Below are 14882 nucleotides of genomic sequence, written 5' to 3'. Positions count from 1 at the left end.
GTAGCGGGGACTCCAGGAGTCCAGCCAAGAATGAGGCGAAAACGAGTTGTGTGAACGAAATGATGTTTGTTACTGCACTGTGCTGCTTCCAACTCCAACCCTGTGACCGGGCGTGACCCGACCTTAAATACCCCGAGTCCGATCCCATGACCCAACGCCTCCCACTCTGATGCGCTTAACTCCTCCCTCCTGAGCCGAGGGTTCGCTACCCCTGGCTAGCCACCAGGTACCGCCACAGGCTTCATTGTCTTTTCGGGAATTGCTATTTGTTTTGGAATGGAATACTTGGAAAAGAGCTCAAAGATTGTAGGTTAGGTGGTGGATTGTTAATCCACTACTGCAAATGGTGGATGGATTGTTAATCCACCACTGCAAATTCCTAAACATTGTTTCTAATGAAACAACATTTAACAGTTAATGATGGTTGCATGAGAAAGGAATGTGGTTTACGGGAAAATCTAATCAACAATTGAGTACTGGCTGAGACAACTAGGATAAATACTGCCATTGTTTAAATAAACAAAAGTCACAATCTTGTTAAGCTTTCACGTGATTTGATTCAACTATTGATGAACACCCTGTTCTCTTAACATTTGAATATTTGTGTTGTTTTTAGGAAGTTATACGTGACCTCATCAGTAATTCTTTGTTTGCTGCTTTCTGGATTAGCAGTATTTTTTCTCTTTCCACGATCTATTGATGTGAGTTACGTTGGTGTGAAATCCATTTATGTCAGTTATGACCAAAGCAATCGTGTAGTATATCTCAACATCACGGTAAGTAGTTTATCTCAACATTGCAGAAAACTCTGAACTGTTAAATTGATTGATTAGAACGCTGACCATTCCTTAAGGATTGCGGCATTTCACTAAATAAAGGGCCTGTCCCACTAACGCGACTGTCTTCGACGCGATGAAACCGCGAGCCGGACACACGCGCAAGCACGCAGCTGCTGCTGCTGTGAGTATGAGTCGAGGGCAAACTCTTCTAAACTCGCAAAGTAGGTCCCCGCAGTGGGACAGGCCCTTTAGTAAAATGTTCTCAATTAATTATCTGTGCTCGTCCAGGTAATTGCAAGAAAAAAATCCTCTTGATTCAGCTTTGTCCTTGAATTTATCCACATTTCCCCACAAGATTTAAAAAAATCATGGGCTTTTCAATAGCAATAGGTTTTTCTTTATTACAGACTGTTACATTGTTTAACAATGGTTGCACAAGTGTCAATAGAAGTGATTGCTTGTCAATTTCAATTACTGCCTGTTGTTAAAGTAACACCTGTGTTAAGACTGAATACTGAATACTACAGAGAACTCGTAAGGAAGCATGTCTATCCCCTATACCTTTTAAATCAAAGATGGCACATTTCTGTCTGCCATATTTCATACGTAACTTAAGTGATTGTTTCCTGATCGAAAATACATTTTCACCAATTTGACTCGCGTAATGCAAATAGTGTTCCCCAATTCATCACTTGCATTATATCCAATTATGTTATGGAAACATGACTTGCAGCAGAGCTATCTATATGAGGGCCTTCTCAATTTTGTTTATTGCAAGTATGATTATCTATTTTAACAGTGAACATGTTTTAACAATTTGCTCTTAATTGTAACTAGACTAAGTGCAGACCTGTTGGGTATGCTCCCTAACACAATATTCCACCACTCACCCGTTTGCCCCAAAGCAACCCGTTTCCTCAATGCAATATTCCACCACTCACCCATAGCTCCCAACTGCGCGTGGCTCATTTCCCCCATCCCAGCACTCCCTCCACCTCCTGTTCACGCTCCCTCATTTTTCCCCTCTCCTCCTCCCCACCCCCAATCCCTCAGTCACTCCCTCCCTCCCTCCATAACTCCTCTCCCCTCCCTATCCACCTCCTATCTCCTGCCCCCCCACTATCCCTCCTCTCCTCCCCACTGCCCTCTTCTCCCTCTATTCCCTACCTCCTCCTCTTCCTCTATTCACCCTCCTCCCCACTCTCCATCCTCACCTCCCCCACTTTCCCCCCTCTCCCTCCCTACTCGCTCCAATCCCTCAATCCCCATCTCCCTCCTCACCTCCCTGGGATCTTTCACCTCACCTCCTCCCCTTCCCAATCACTCCCACCCTCTTCCCTACCCACAGTCACTCCCCCTCCTTACCTCCAACTCCTCTCCCCTCCCTACCCCCCTCCTATCTCTATCCCACACCTAACCCACTCATCACCTCCCCTATCATTCCTCTCCCTCTATTCCCCACTCCCTACCTTCACACTCCCCCCCCTCCTCTTCCTCTATTCCCCCTCTCCCATTATCACATCCCCCACTTCCCCCCCCCCCCTCCCTCCCTACCCTTTCCTCTCCCTCAACCCCCCCCCCCCCCACTCTCAGTCCTCACCTCCCCAGGATCTCGAGAGTGCTGCAGCTTTCCCTCGTGTGCCCGGAGGCAGCAGCGCCGCCGGCCTCAGAGCCAGGCTCAGTGCCCAGGCCTCTGATCCTTGGCGCGGCCTCAGCCGGCCGCCGCCGCCACCCTTGGCGCCCAGGCCACGGATCGTTGGTGTGGCTTCTTGTCGCCGCTGCGACCTCAATTCTGGAACTGCGCAGGAGTGGCTGTGGACCTGTTGCGTGCCCTTTTCGACGCCAGTAAAGACGCGCTTAGGAACTCTCCTCCCAACTGCGTATGCGTGGTTTTTAAGGATTTTAAACCTAATGAGTTTTAAAATTTACCATTTGATCTGAACAAAACTTGTTTCACTTACAGCACAGGACAATGGTGACTAAGGTGGGGCAAAATTGTAGCACTATTATGTACCATTTTTGCGCAAATGGAAAAACAATGCAAACCTGCAGATAACAAGATGAGAGTTTTAGTTATAGAGAAGTTGAAGCCATTCTGACGTAGATTGATAAAATTCTGGTGCCTTGAAGTACTGCATTCCTTTTAGTATTGAAGGCTTTTTTGTAAGCTGTTTCCTGGTGAAAGATGTACCAACTGTCAAACTATCATTGGCTATATTTAAGAGGGAGTTAGATGTGGCCCTTGTGGCTAAGGGGATCAGAGGGTATGGAGAGAAGGCAGGTACGGGATACTGAGTTGGATGATCAGCCATGATCATATTGAATGGCGGTGCAGGCTCGAAGGGCCGAATGGCCTACTCCTGCACCTAATTTCTATGTTTCTATGTAAACCTGGTCACTGTACTACAACTTAACTGGTGTTTAATTTAAGGTGTCCTTGATTTCTTAATGCCATTATTGGAAATAGTTTCTGCTGATTACTTGGTACCAAATGCCATTTATAGCCCTAATGTGGTGCATGTGTACATTTAGAAACAATGGGCAATATCCCAGCATGATGGGGGAAATTGGCTGATAGGTGGCAAATCACTTTCTGTGCCATACAGAGGACAGACAATGATGAAAAATAATCTAGCCACTGCTCTTTGACATTTGATGGAATTACCCTGATTGATTTACGCAGCATTAAAATCAGGGGGTTCACCATTAACCTTCAGCCAATGATCTGCAACTTCCGCAAAGCCTTGTCTATAGAGAGTATGTTAACTCTGTAATGCCATGCTCTTTACCAATGCTGAAAATCCTGTTCACACCCAGAATAGAGATAAAATTTTGGTGCCCTGAATTTATTTATTTTGCTCATTTCATCACTGGCTCCAATGTCGACTCCCCGCAAAGTAAACTGCAGTAACTTACCAAAGCGGGTTCGCAGAACCGTCTATATCAATAAATTATTAGCCAACTTGGAATAGAGACCAACATCTTCAAACAATCAATCTAATAACTGTTACAGATTTTCCAACGTTGGTCTATGACCATTACAATCTTTTGTTATTGGTGCTAGGTTTTGCAATTGATTTACTGTACAGATTGACAGTTGTATTATTCTACATGTAATCTTGAAGTTACTTTTAACTTTGTTTTTGAATTTCTTACACAATTTGCGTTTTTATAATGCCTTATAGTTGTACGTTTAAAAATAAGAAAATCTTAAGTTGCACTGCAGCATTACCAAGTCAAACTTGCCAGAGAGCCATATTGGGACTAACTTTGGTATGTTTTAAGGATATTGTTGGAGGAACAAGGTAGGAAGTTGTGGGAAGGAATTTAAGATATTTGTATTTTGAGATCTGAAATTTGTGTGGAAAATGGGAACTTTATCAGATATGCAAAGTAAAGTTGCATGCAAGAGGCCATTTTGGTGATGGTAAGAATGTCATTGCGTGTTTATCACTAAATCAGATGACATTGAGTTTGCAACCTATATGTCAACTTCCATTCTTTATGAGAGATTTGACAATGTTGTGGAATGGGACAAATGACAGGGCTGAAGACTTTGTTAGTTAAAGGAAACTACTCTGGTTTCATATTGGAAATGTAGTCTGACAACTTGGACTTTTCAGGAGACAGTGCTGAAGTTAAGATGTTTAAGAAGGAACTGCAGATGCTGGAAAATCAAAGGTAGACAAAAATGCTGGAGAAACTCAGCGGGTGAGGCAGCATCTATGGAGCGAAGGAAAGGCAACGTTTCGGGTCGAAACCTTTCTTCAAAAGCTAAAGTTAAAGTTATGATTCCTGTTGTGTAAGCTGATTTTTGTTTCCTAGATTGCTGAATAGACAATAGGTGCAGGAGTAGGCCATTCGGCCCTTCAAGCCAGCACCGCCATTCAATGTGATCATTGCTGATCATCCACAATCAGTACCCTGTTCCTGCCTTCTCCCCATATCCTCTGACACTGCTATCTTTAAGAGCCCTATCTAGCTCTCTCTTAAAAGTATCCAGAGAACCGGCCTCCACCGCCCTCTGAGACGGAGAATTCTACAGACTCACAACTCTCTGAGAAAAAGTGTTTCCTCGTCTCCGTTCTAAATGGCTTACCCCTTATTCTTAAACTGTGGCCCCTGGTTCTGGACTCCCGCAACATCGTGAACATGTTTTCTGCCTCTAACATGTCCAAACCCTTAATAATCTTATATGTTTCAATAAGAATCCCTCTCATCCTTCTAAACTCCAGAGTATACAAGCTCCATTCCCTCAGCATATGTCAGTCCCGCCATCCCGGGAATTAACCTTGTAAACCTACTCTGCACTCCCTCAATAGCAAGAATGTCCTTCCTCAAATTAGGGGACCAAAACTGCACATAATACTCCATGTGTGATATCACTAGGGCTCTATAGGACTGCAGAAGAACCACTTTGCTCCTATACTCAACTCTTCTTGGTATAAAAGCCAACATGCCATTCGCTTTCTTCACTGCCTGCTGTACCTGCATGCTTACTATCATTGACTAATGAACAAGGACCCCCAGATCCCATTATACATCCCCTTTTCCCAACTTGACACCATTTAGATAGTAATCTGCCTTCCTGTTTTTTTGCTGTCAAAGTGGATAACCTCACATTTATCCACATTAAACTGCATCTGCCATGCATCTGCAGGGCTCGAAATTAACGGTTGCCAATGACCACCTAAAGTCCTGCCGCGCAACCTAAAAGCCGTGTCATTTTGCCCGGCTTGGCCCCCCTATCTCTATCTCTCTATCACTCTCTGTCTCTGCCCGCCATCCGTGTCTGGGCCGACGAGTCTCCGTTCTCCGGACGCTCCTCATCCGACGGCACGGCCGGCCGCCTTGCACATGCTCACTGCCACGGCCTGCACATCCTCCCTCTGCACATGCGCACAACCACTGCCAGCATATAATCCAGAGCCCCGACCGCAGGGGGAAAATTCAACCCGCCAATCAGCTGCGGAAGTCCTGATGAGGTTGAGACCCGGCCTAGGTGCCACATTTTTTTGGGGGATGTTAAGGGCATTCTCATAATTTTGTCCGGATTAAAGAAGGTGCCGGAAAATTTGTGGTGGCCCGGTATGATCAGCGACTGCCAAGTGTAACTCATGTGGATCATGCATCGTAAGGTTTATATGTTGAATCAATTGCATTGTTCATTGTATGAGATCAGCAATAAGGATCCTGCATTCAGATGGAGCTGGCTCTGTTTGACATTCATTTATATCCATGATCTGCAGCTTTATATACTTTACTAGACTAAGTGGGACCCGTTGGTATGGGTGTTGGCTGCAGGGACTGCTGGTCTCCAGAGGGCTAGTATGGACATTGTGGGCCAAATGGATTCTTGGGGTGGCAGCTCAGTCCCTCAAGCCTGATGTGCTAGCAGCTCACTCACGGCTAGTGGGCTGGCAGTTGACTCACGGCTATTCCTTGAAATTCCATTTCAAGCAGAGTGCAAAGCCACCAAATTCAAATCCAATTTCCAACCACTTCCAGCAGGGTGCAAGGCCACCAAATTCAAGTGCAGTTTCATACCATTTCAAAGAGGGTGCAAGGCCACCAAATTCAACTGCAGTTTCATACCATTTCATGCAGGGTGCAACGACACCATATTAAAATGCAGTTTCATACCATTTCTTGCAAGGCCACCACATTCAAATGCAGTTTCATACCATTTCGTGCAAGGCCACCACATTGAAATGCAGTTTCATACTATTTCCAGCAGGGTGAAACCACCATAAAACCACACAAAACACCACACTCACAGTTCAGTAGACATTCAGTGTGTTCAGTTGATTCACAGCTCAGACGGTGTTGTAACCTCTCCCTCCCCCATCATGCAGAGACTGCATGCACACCCACACTTCCGGGTTTTATAATCCCTCCCCCTCCCACCGGAAAAGGTGTGGCCTTCATGGCGTGATTGACAGAGAGATTCTCAACATTTTTAGACACTAATAACACTTTTGTTTTTCATTGATGGGAAGATTCCTCTGCACCTGATGAGTGGAGGGGGGCTGAGTAAGATGGCCAAAAATCACAGCCGTAAGTGGTAGCGTTTTATCTAAAATCAATATAGTGCAAACTGGAAGTTGTCAAGTTTAGACAAACAACCCTTCGCAGTGCCTTTTCACTTCAACCCAAACCCCCCAAACAACCATTTGCATGCAGTGCCTTTTCACTTCAACCCAAACCCCCCAAACAACCATTTGCATGCAGTGCCTTTTCATTTCAACCCAAACCCCCCAAACAACCATTTGCATGCAGTGCGTTTTTACTTCAACCCAAACCCCCAAAACAACCATTTGCATGCAGTGCCTTTTTTCTTCAACCCAAACCCCCCAAACAACCATTTGCATGCAGTGTCTTTTTACTTCAAACCAACCATATTTTCATTTTCAAACCACATTAAGGGCACTCACAGATGTGTAGACATGTGTTCAGCGTTATTCAGAGCTCAGAGAGACGTGACTCTCTGGCTTCCTCCATCTTGCAGAGACTGAGTGAGGCACACCACTTCCTGGTTTTATAGTCCCTCCCCCTACCACCAGCAGGGGCAGCAGAGAGAAAGGCAATTAAAAAAAAATACATTAATATCTCTCTGATTTTTCATCGATGAGAAAAATTCTCTGGTCCAGGCAGGCGGAGGGGGGCTCTGAGCGAGGTGGCCAAAAATGACGGCCGTAGGTGGCGGCGTTCTCTCGGAGATCAAAGCACAGCGAGCCAAAAGATTTTACTTTTAGTAATATAGATAAATGAGCACATGCTCAAGATTATTCATTAGTGTCTTGATTCTAACATTCAAGCAATTTGTTGCAGCAGCCCATTTATTCAAATTGTCCATGTATGAAATTGCTTTAATAAAATTGGTGGTGAAAATACTGCCATAGTAGGCTTTTGCAGTGTGATCTTTTTAATATGTGGTCGTATCGTGGGTCTAATATTGGTCAGGATTAATTAACTAGTTTTGTCTTTGGATAAATTCAACGCTTTATAAAGCACTGGCTATTAACCTGTAGGGAGGTACTGCAGATGCTGGTTTAAACCGAAGATAGACGCAAAAATCTGGAGTAAGAGCGGGACAGGCAGCATCTCGGGAGAGAAGGAATGGGTGACGTTTAGGTCTGGACTGCTCGTCAGACCAGTCTGAGGAAGGGTCTTGATCCGAAACGTCACCTTTTCCTTCGCTCCATAGATGCTGCCTCACCCGCTGAGTTTCTCCAGAATTTTTCTCTAGCACAACAGATAATCCTCCGACATTTTCGCCACCTCCAATGGGATCCCACCACTGGCCACATTTTCCCCTCCCCTTTCGGCTTTCCGCAGAGACCGCTCCCTCCGTAACTTCCTGGTCAATTCGTCCCTTACCACCCAAACCACCCCCTCTCCTGGCACTTTCCCTTGCAACCGCAGGAAATGCTACACTTGTCACTTTACCTCCCCCCTTGACCATCCAAGAACCCAGGCAGTCTTTCCATGTGCGGCAGAGGTTCACCTGCACCTCCTCCAACCACATCTATTGCATCCACTCCTCTGGGTGTCAGCTACTCTACATCGGTGAGACCAAGCGTACGCTTGGCGATCGCTTCGCCCAACACCTCCGCTCGGTTCGCAATAACCAACCTGATCTCCCGGTGGCTCAGCACTTCAACTGCCTCCCATTCCGAATCCGACCTTTCTGTCCTGGGCCTCCTCCATGGCCAGAGTGAGGCCCACCGTAAATTGGAGGAGCAGCACCTCATATTTCTCTTGGGTAGTTTACACCCCAGCGGTATGAACATTGACTTCTTCAATTTCAGGTAGTCCCTGCTTTCTCCTATTTGCCCTCCCCTTCCCAGCTCTCCCGCAGCCCACTGTCTCCTCCTCTTCCTTTCTTCCTGCCCCCACCCCCACATCAGTCTGAAGAAGGGTCTCGACCCGAAACGTCGCCTATTTCCTTCTTAGATGCTGCCTCACCTGCTGAGTTTCTCCGGGATTTTTGTCTCTTAAATTTAGTTGCGTCTGGTTGGGTAATTATGGTAGGGTGAAGACTATTCCATGCTTTAATTGTGCGGGGGAGCTCCATGGAGCAGCCAACATCTCTAGATAGAAGAAATTGGGTGCCGTTTCGGGTAGAGACCTTTCTTTTGACTCCTTCTGGTTTTAGTGTTTTAGTTTAATTTAAAAATACAGCACAAACAGGCCCTTTGGCCCACCGAGTCCACACCGATCACCCGTACACTCGTTCTATGCCACACATTAGCGATGTGAGTCGAGAGTGTTTTATTCTCTCACGTCCCAGTTAGAACAATGAAATCCTTACTGGCAGCGGCACAACAGAATATGTAAACATAGTACTCTGTAAACAGGGAGAGATTTGGCATCTGAGCTATGTTTGATTAGAACCAGATGACACTGATACTGTAAATCCTGGCCAAAATAGAGCCAAAATAAAGCAGAGGATTTATGCATTTACAAGGCCTGTTAGCCCCTTTCTGTGTACGGGGATACTGGCTGCTAGCTGGTGCCGGGAAGTCTAGGTCCCAGATCAATATCTCAGATAAGGAAGGTCCAAATGTCTTTGCAATTGATAGTATGTATGAGAACTTTGGAAGGAAACTCTATGGTATTGTAAATGCTTGAGTTTGATTGGATTACTGCAAAGGGATTGTAAATAATGTAAATGTTGCAAGAGTTACCCTGCTGTTTGTTGATTGGCCAGTGTGAAGTCCTGGCTGAATTGTTTGTGTTCCAGGGTAAAAGTTGCATTATTCAGTTAAACTGACTTCCTTCCAGAAGCTTCTGTAAGAAACATTGTTTGGGACTCTTTGTAATTGGGTTTGGGAACTGTCAATAATACTTTGATGTAATTGATATGTATGATTGGTTTGTAAGGGGAACCACCCCTATGTAGTTCGGCCCCTCAAGGTTCGTAGACCTATAAAAGTTAGCCCCCATTTAGATCGGTGTCGATCTTCTGGAAGGGCGCTTGGGACTGCGTGTCCTTTTGGGCAGTGTCTGCTTGCACAAAGCTGAAAGTCTTGGCCAGGCAGAGGCAAGGATCGAACCCGCGGTGGTTTAGGTATCGTATAGGGGGATTTGTTGTTCGACCAAAAATAAAGTTTAGTCGTTCCAGTGCTTGACTCGGTGTTTTATCTGAACTAGACTAGGGGTAAGCTTTAGGAGTGTATTTACAATACCACCCATTTGAATGATGTTGAAGCAACACTGGTTGGAAATGTTTTGCATTCATTGTCAATTAATGTAAAGGATAATAGTTGCTCATTGATTTGCTCACATTTATGATAAGGATTGGTTTTGTGTGGTAGATTGTTCAGAATTGATAACTCTAGGGTGGAGATATGTGGCAATGTTCAATTGTCTGGAGGAGGTGGGAAATTGTATGAGGGGGAAAAAGTGGCACGTTTAAAACTTTCTGCATTTGAAGAGGTTGAAAATATGGCATACTCTACAAAAGCAATGACTGCAGAGATTTTAATTTTAAGTGTTGGGTCAGTACTTGATCAGGTGATACTAAGTTGGGGAAGTGTGTTCTTTGTAATAGAAGACTAATGCCCCTGTCCCACTTAGGAAACCTCTGGAGACTTTGGGCCCCACCCAAGGTTTCTGTGCGGTTCCCGGAGGTTGCAGGTGGTTGCCGGAGGTTGCAGGTAGTGGAAGCAGGTAGGGAGACTGACAAAAACTTTTGGGAACCGCACGGAAACCTTGGGTGGGGCGCAAAGTCTCCAGAGGTTTCTGTTCAGGTTTCCTTAGTGGGACAGGGGCATAAAAGAGATTGAAGGTGAAGTTGCAATTTTACTTAATTGTAGAAGTTAATATTTGTATTGCAATAGATTTGCATTTGTGTGTGGAAATCTGCAATACAAATGTGTTTTGGTGTCTGCAAAGAAATTGCTTTTCATTCTGGCCATTATTTTGTTTTTTGCAGAGTACATTAAATATCACAAATAACAACCTCTATTCAGTCAGTGTGGCAAACATAAGTGCTCAGGTGCAGTTTTCTAAAACTGTCATTGGGAAATCACGGATAAGCAACATTACAAAAATTGGACCTCTGGATATGAAGCAGGTAATTGTAACTAATGAATGGGCAATTTCAGCTTTTTTGCAGTTAATTTAAATGCATTTTTGAACCTAGGACAGTGGGGGTAGGGAGGAGTTCGCAGGTAGTGATGGGGGTTTAAAGGCATTTTCTTTAATTACTGAGGTGAGATCTGTTTGCATTGTTTGATTCTCTGTGTGTAAATTAACCTATTGAAGATTAAAGCCAGTTATGGCAGAATTTTTGTATAAGCATTGCACTGGTTCTTGTGTTTTAAGCATTGACTATCTAATTATTTTGCAGATTGACTACTCGGTTCATACTGTAATAGGAGATCAAATGAGTTACATGTAGTAAGTAACACGTTCATAACTTTTTAAGTCAACTTCATAAATGTTTACATAATTTATCAATTCTGATTTTTATCAGACAAACTACTTTGATCTGAGTATTATAGCTAATATAGATTAAGTCCTTGTAATAAGTAAATTGCGTTAAGGTTTCAACACTTAATACTTTCTGTATAAAGAGTGATTTCCTGACATAGTAAAGTGAAGTGAGTTAACCAATTACTAGCTTCAGTTTACATCCTACTGTTTTGTCAACTAAAATATAATATTCTGGAAGTGCTTGACAAACTCCAAGCTCAAGTTCGAGTGTTGAAGAAACGACTTGCACTAGGTTACGTTTCAAAGATTGTCAAGAGTGCTTCAATATTGTCTTTGGCCTTTAAGAAATTAGAAAAATCCAAAGTCAATTACACCCTAATCCAACTAGATTTCATATGCTATAAAATGGGAACTATTAGCTATTGATGGAATGCAATAAACATGATCCTGGATTTGGCTGCATGCTAGTCCAATTTGGACGAGCTGAGTCAGTACTAAAGAAGTGCAATTAGAAAGCAAACACTTCTGTTTCACTTTAGAATGTGGTATTGTGATAACATTTATTCGAAATATATGCAAACATACCTGTTTTACTGTTTTTGTTACAGTGACTACTGCACGCTGACATCAATCAAAGTACATAATATTGTGATTATGATGCAGTAAGTACAGGGCTCTCGCTTAACTTTTTTTCCCTGTTGCCAACCGGGCAACCTTGGCAGCTTTTTAGGTTGCCAAATGACGGTTTAGGTGGTCATTTAAGATGGCTTGCATGACGCGTGCGAAGCGCGTAGTTACCAGTCGGATATTATTTCTGCTTCAAATAAAGTCACAAACTACACATTCACCAGTCAAGACATGATATATCCCACAATGACATGCAGCAAAATTATAAGACAGTATCTCAACTCTTTTTACATATTGCAATTAATGCAATTTCTATTAGTTCTTTCCACATCCAAACAAAAATGTGGTTGGATTATTCAGCGTATGATCAACCCGTGTCAATAAATCCTGGACCATGGTAACATATATGCGTACGTATAGTTGTGAATGTTGCTCATTAAATAACTACAGTGCTGATACTCCATATTAAGAGCCATTAAAATGAATTCTGTAATAACATGTCAACGGTAGCAGTGACAATCGAACACTGCGGTTTTAATTTCACGTGTTCACAATTTAATTAATCCATCTTCATGGATTAAAACAAATAATAACATTGGGAATTAAAACACATTTGATTGCATTCTGTTATCAAGCATAGTCAATATTCGCTCTGAAGACATTTCCAGGACAATAGGGTCAGGGAAGGGGGTGTGTGTGAATCAGTGCGGGGTGGATAGGTGGCGGGGAGGGGGGGGGGGGGGGGGGGGGTGGTTAGAAGGCAGTCGGTGCAGAATGGATGGATTGAGGCAGGTGAATTAGTACGTGTTGGTTGGAGTAGGTAAAATTGTGAGGGGAGAGCACGGGGATGTCAATGGTGTTGAATTGGGGGGGGGGGGGTAGACAAAAGTGCTGGAGAAACTCAGCGGGTGAGGCAGCATCTATGGAGCGAAGGAAATAGGCAACCCTTCGAGTCGAGACCCTATGGTGGCAGGAGAATTAATGCGAGGTGGACAGGGTGATCAGCGCAGAATGAATTGATTGGGGGGGGGGAAGCACAGAGGACTGAATAGAGTCGGGAATGGGTATCAGTGTGGGATGTAGAGGAGATGTCCCAGGATAAAGGGAGGGGGAGAGAGAGAGAGCGAGAAGGGGGGGCGAGGTGGGGAGGGAGGAAGGAAGGTCAGCGCTCCTCGGACAACATCGCCCGCTGCCTTGGCCATTGGGAATTCCTCCCCAACGCCTCCCTCCTCCGCCAGCCAACGGTGCCGAGCGGTGCAGCTCAAAGATCCTATAGCTATACTATCTTTGGTGCAGCTGCTTCAGAAGTGTCGGAGCGAATGACGGGTCCCGCGCAGCGGCGGCGGCAGCGGAAGTGGCTCCATCACCAACTCCTGCCTGATAGCGGCCGCCGCTTGCAAACCCGCTAACGGGATAACCGCTTTCAAAACAAACCCTCCCGCCGGCCTCGGCGTGCAGGAGGGTTTTTTTAAAAGCGCCGGGTAGTGGATTTGCAAGCAGCGGCCCTTTTCAGGGCGGGCATGGTGCGGGTGGAGGAGGAGATGGAGCCGTTGTCGCTGCGCTGCGACCCTTCGTCACCACGCACCTAGTATCTTTCTCACGCAATACAGCCGTTACTGCCGACACAAAACGTCGCGTTCCATTTCTCCATAGAGGCTGCCTGACCCGCGGTGTTACTCCAGTTTTTTGTGTCTATCTTCGGTACAAACCAGTATCTGGTTGCCAAGCCGGGCAAAATGATTCGGTGTTTAGTTGCCCGGCGGCGCTTTGAGTGGTCAATGGCACCCGGGCAACCGTTAATTTCAAGCCCTGAAGTATATTAAAAAATGTGAATTGGCATGTGCTTGCACTATATGAATGTTTAAAGGAAAAAGGTAGGAACACATTGTGAATTTTGTTTTGAGTTTGAGCATGCACATCTTTATAATTTGGGGAATTTAAATTTGCAGAGATGGTGCAGTTTTCACTGAAAGGTTAGGATATTTTGTGTGAGAAACTAAATCTGCCTCTGAAGATGGGAAATGAATAATTTAAATATCACTTTTCAGGATCTTGATGTACTTGTCAGCATGATTGTGTTATAGGTAAAGTGCCACATCATTTATCACAATTCTCAAGCACCAGTATGTTAAATGGGCAAAATGTGCCTTGTTTTTAGTTGTAGGATATGTATTAAACAATAAAAGATGACTGAAGGTACACAAAATTGCTGGAGAAACTCAGCGGGTGCAGCAGCATCTATGGAGCGAAGGAAATAGGCGACGTTTCGGGCCGAAACCCTTCTTCAGACTGATGGGGGGTGGGGGGGAGAAGGAAGGAAAAGGGGAGGAGGAGGAGCCCGAGGGCGGGCGGATGGGAGGGTGGGAGGAGACAGCTAAAGGGTTGAGGAAGGGGAGGAGACAGCAAGGACTAGCAAAATTGATGACTGTTTGGATTGTTCCATGGGATTTTTGGCTCTACCTTGTGATTGTGCATTTCTTCCAAAACGCTACATCTTTGTTAATGCAGTATTTGTTCCTACCAAGCTCAAACGTTATACCTGTACATACAATTTGAAATTGTGCTTGAGCCTAAAGGGCCTGTCCCACTTAGGTGACTCTTTAGGCGACTGCCAGGGACCAGTTTTAATGGAATTCACCTGCGACAACCTCCGACAGCACCTACGTCAACCTACGACAGCAAAAATTGTCGCCACTATTGCCGAAATTTTTTGCAGAAGTCGCCTCTAGTCGCCCAAAAAATCACCTAAGTGGGGCAGGCCCATTAGACTTCAACTCCAGGCTATTCATTCCACTGCATATGGCAGTGGAGACGGTGTTAATCCCAAGAGGGGGTAAATTAAATGTAGTAAATTGGCTTTTGGCTGAGTTAGAGGCCAAAAAAAATTATGTTTCTGTTTACCACTTTAGATCAATAAACATGTTTCAGCTGGCTACTGTGACTAGTAAATGCTAAATTACTATCTCGAGAAGTAGTGTTATACTATGCCAATGCAGTGTATTCTACTTATTTTTGTCAAAGATGTACTTCAGA

General features: G+C 44.6%; 1 protein-coding gene across 1 annotated transcript in view; it reads left to right on the top strand.

The window, feature by feature from the left end:
- Positions 1–14882, top strand: part of tmem106b (transmembrane protein 106B) — a 31729-nt gene that overhangs the window by 13752 nt on the left and 3095 nt on the right. The window contains exons 4-7 of the mRNA XM_033045686.1: positions 617–776; positions 10720–10860; positions 11137–11186; positions 11831–11884. Coding sequence (XP_032901577.1) covers positions 617–776; positions 10720–10860; positions 11137–11186; positions 11831–11884 — 405 coding nt within the window. The remainder of the gene's footprint in view (positions 1–616; positions 777–10719; positions 10861–11136; positions 11187–11830; positions 11885–14882) is intronic.

Source organism: Amblyraja radiata, chromosome 2 (genome assembly GCF_010909765.2).
Source record: "Amblyraja radiata isolate CabotCenter1 chromosome 2, sAmbRad1.1.pri, whole genome shotgun sequence".
Classification (NCBI taxonomy): domain Eukaryota; kingdom Metazoa; phylum Chordata; class Chondrichthyes; order Rajiformes; family Rajidae; genus Amblyraja; species Amblyraja radiata.
The sequence above is the reverse complement of the archived record's forward strand: the minus strand, read 5'-3'. Positions and strand labels throughout refer to the sequence as shown.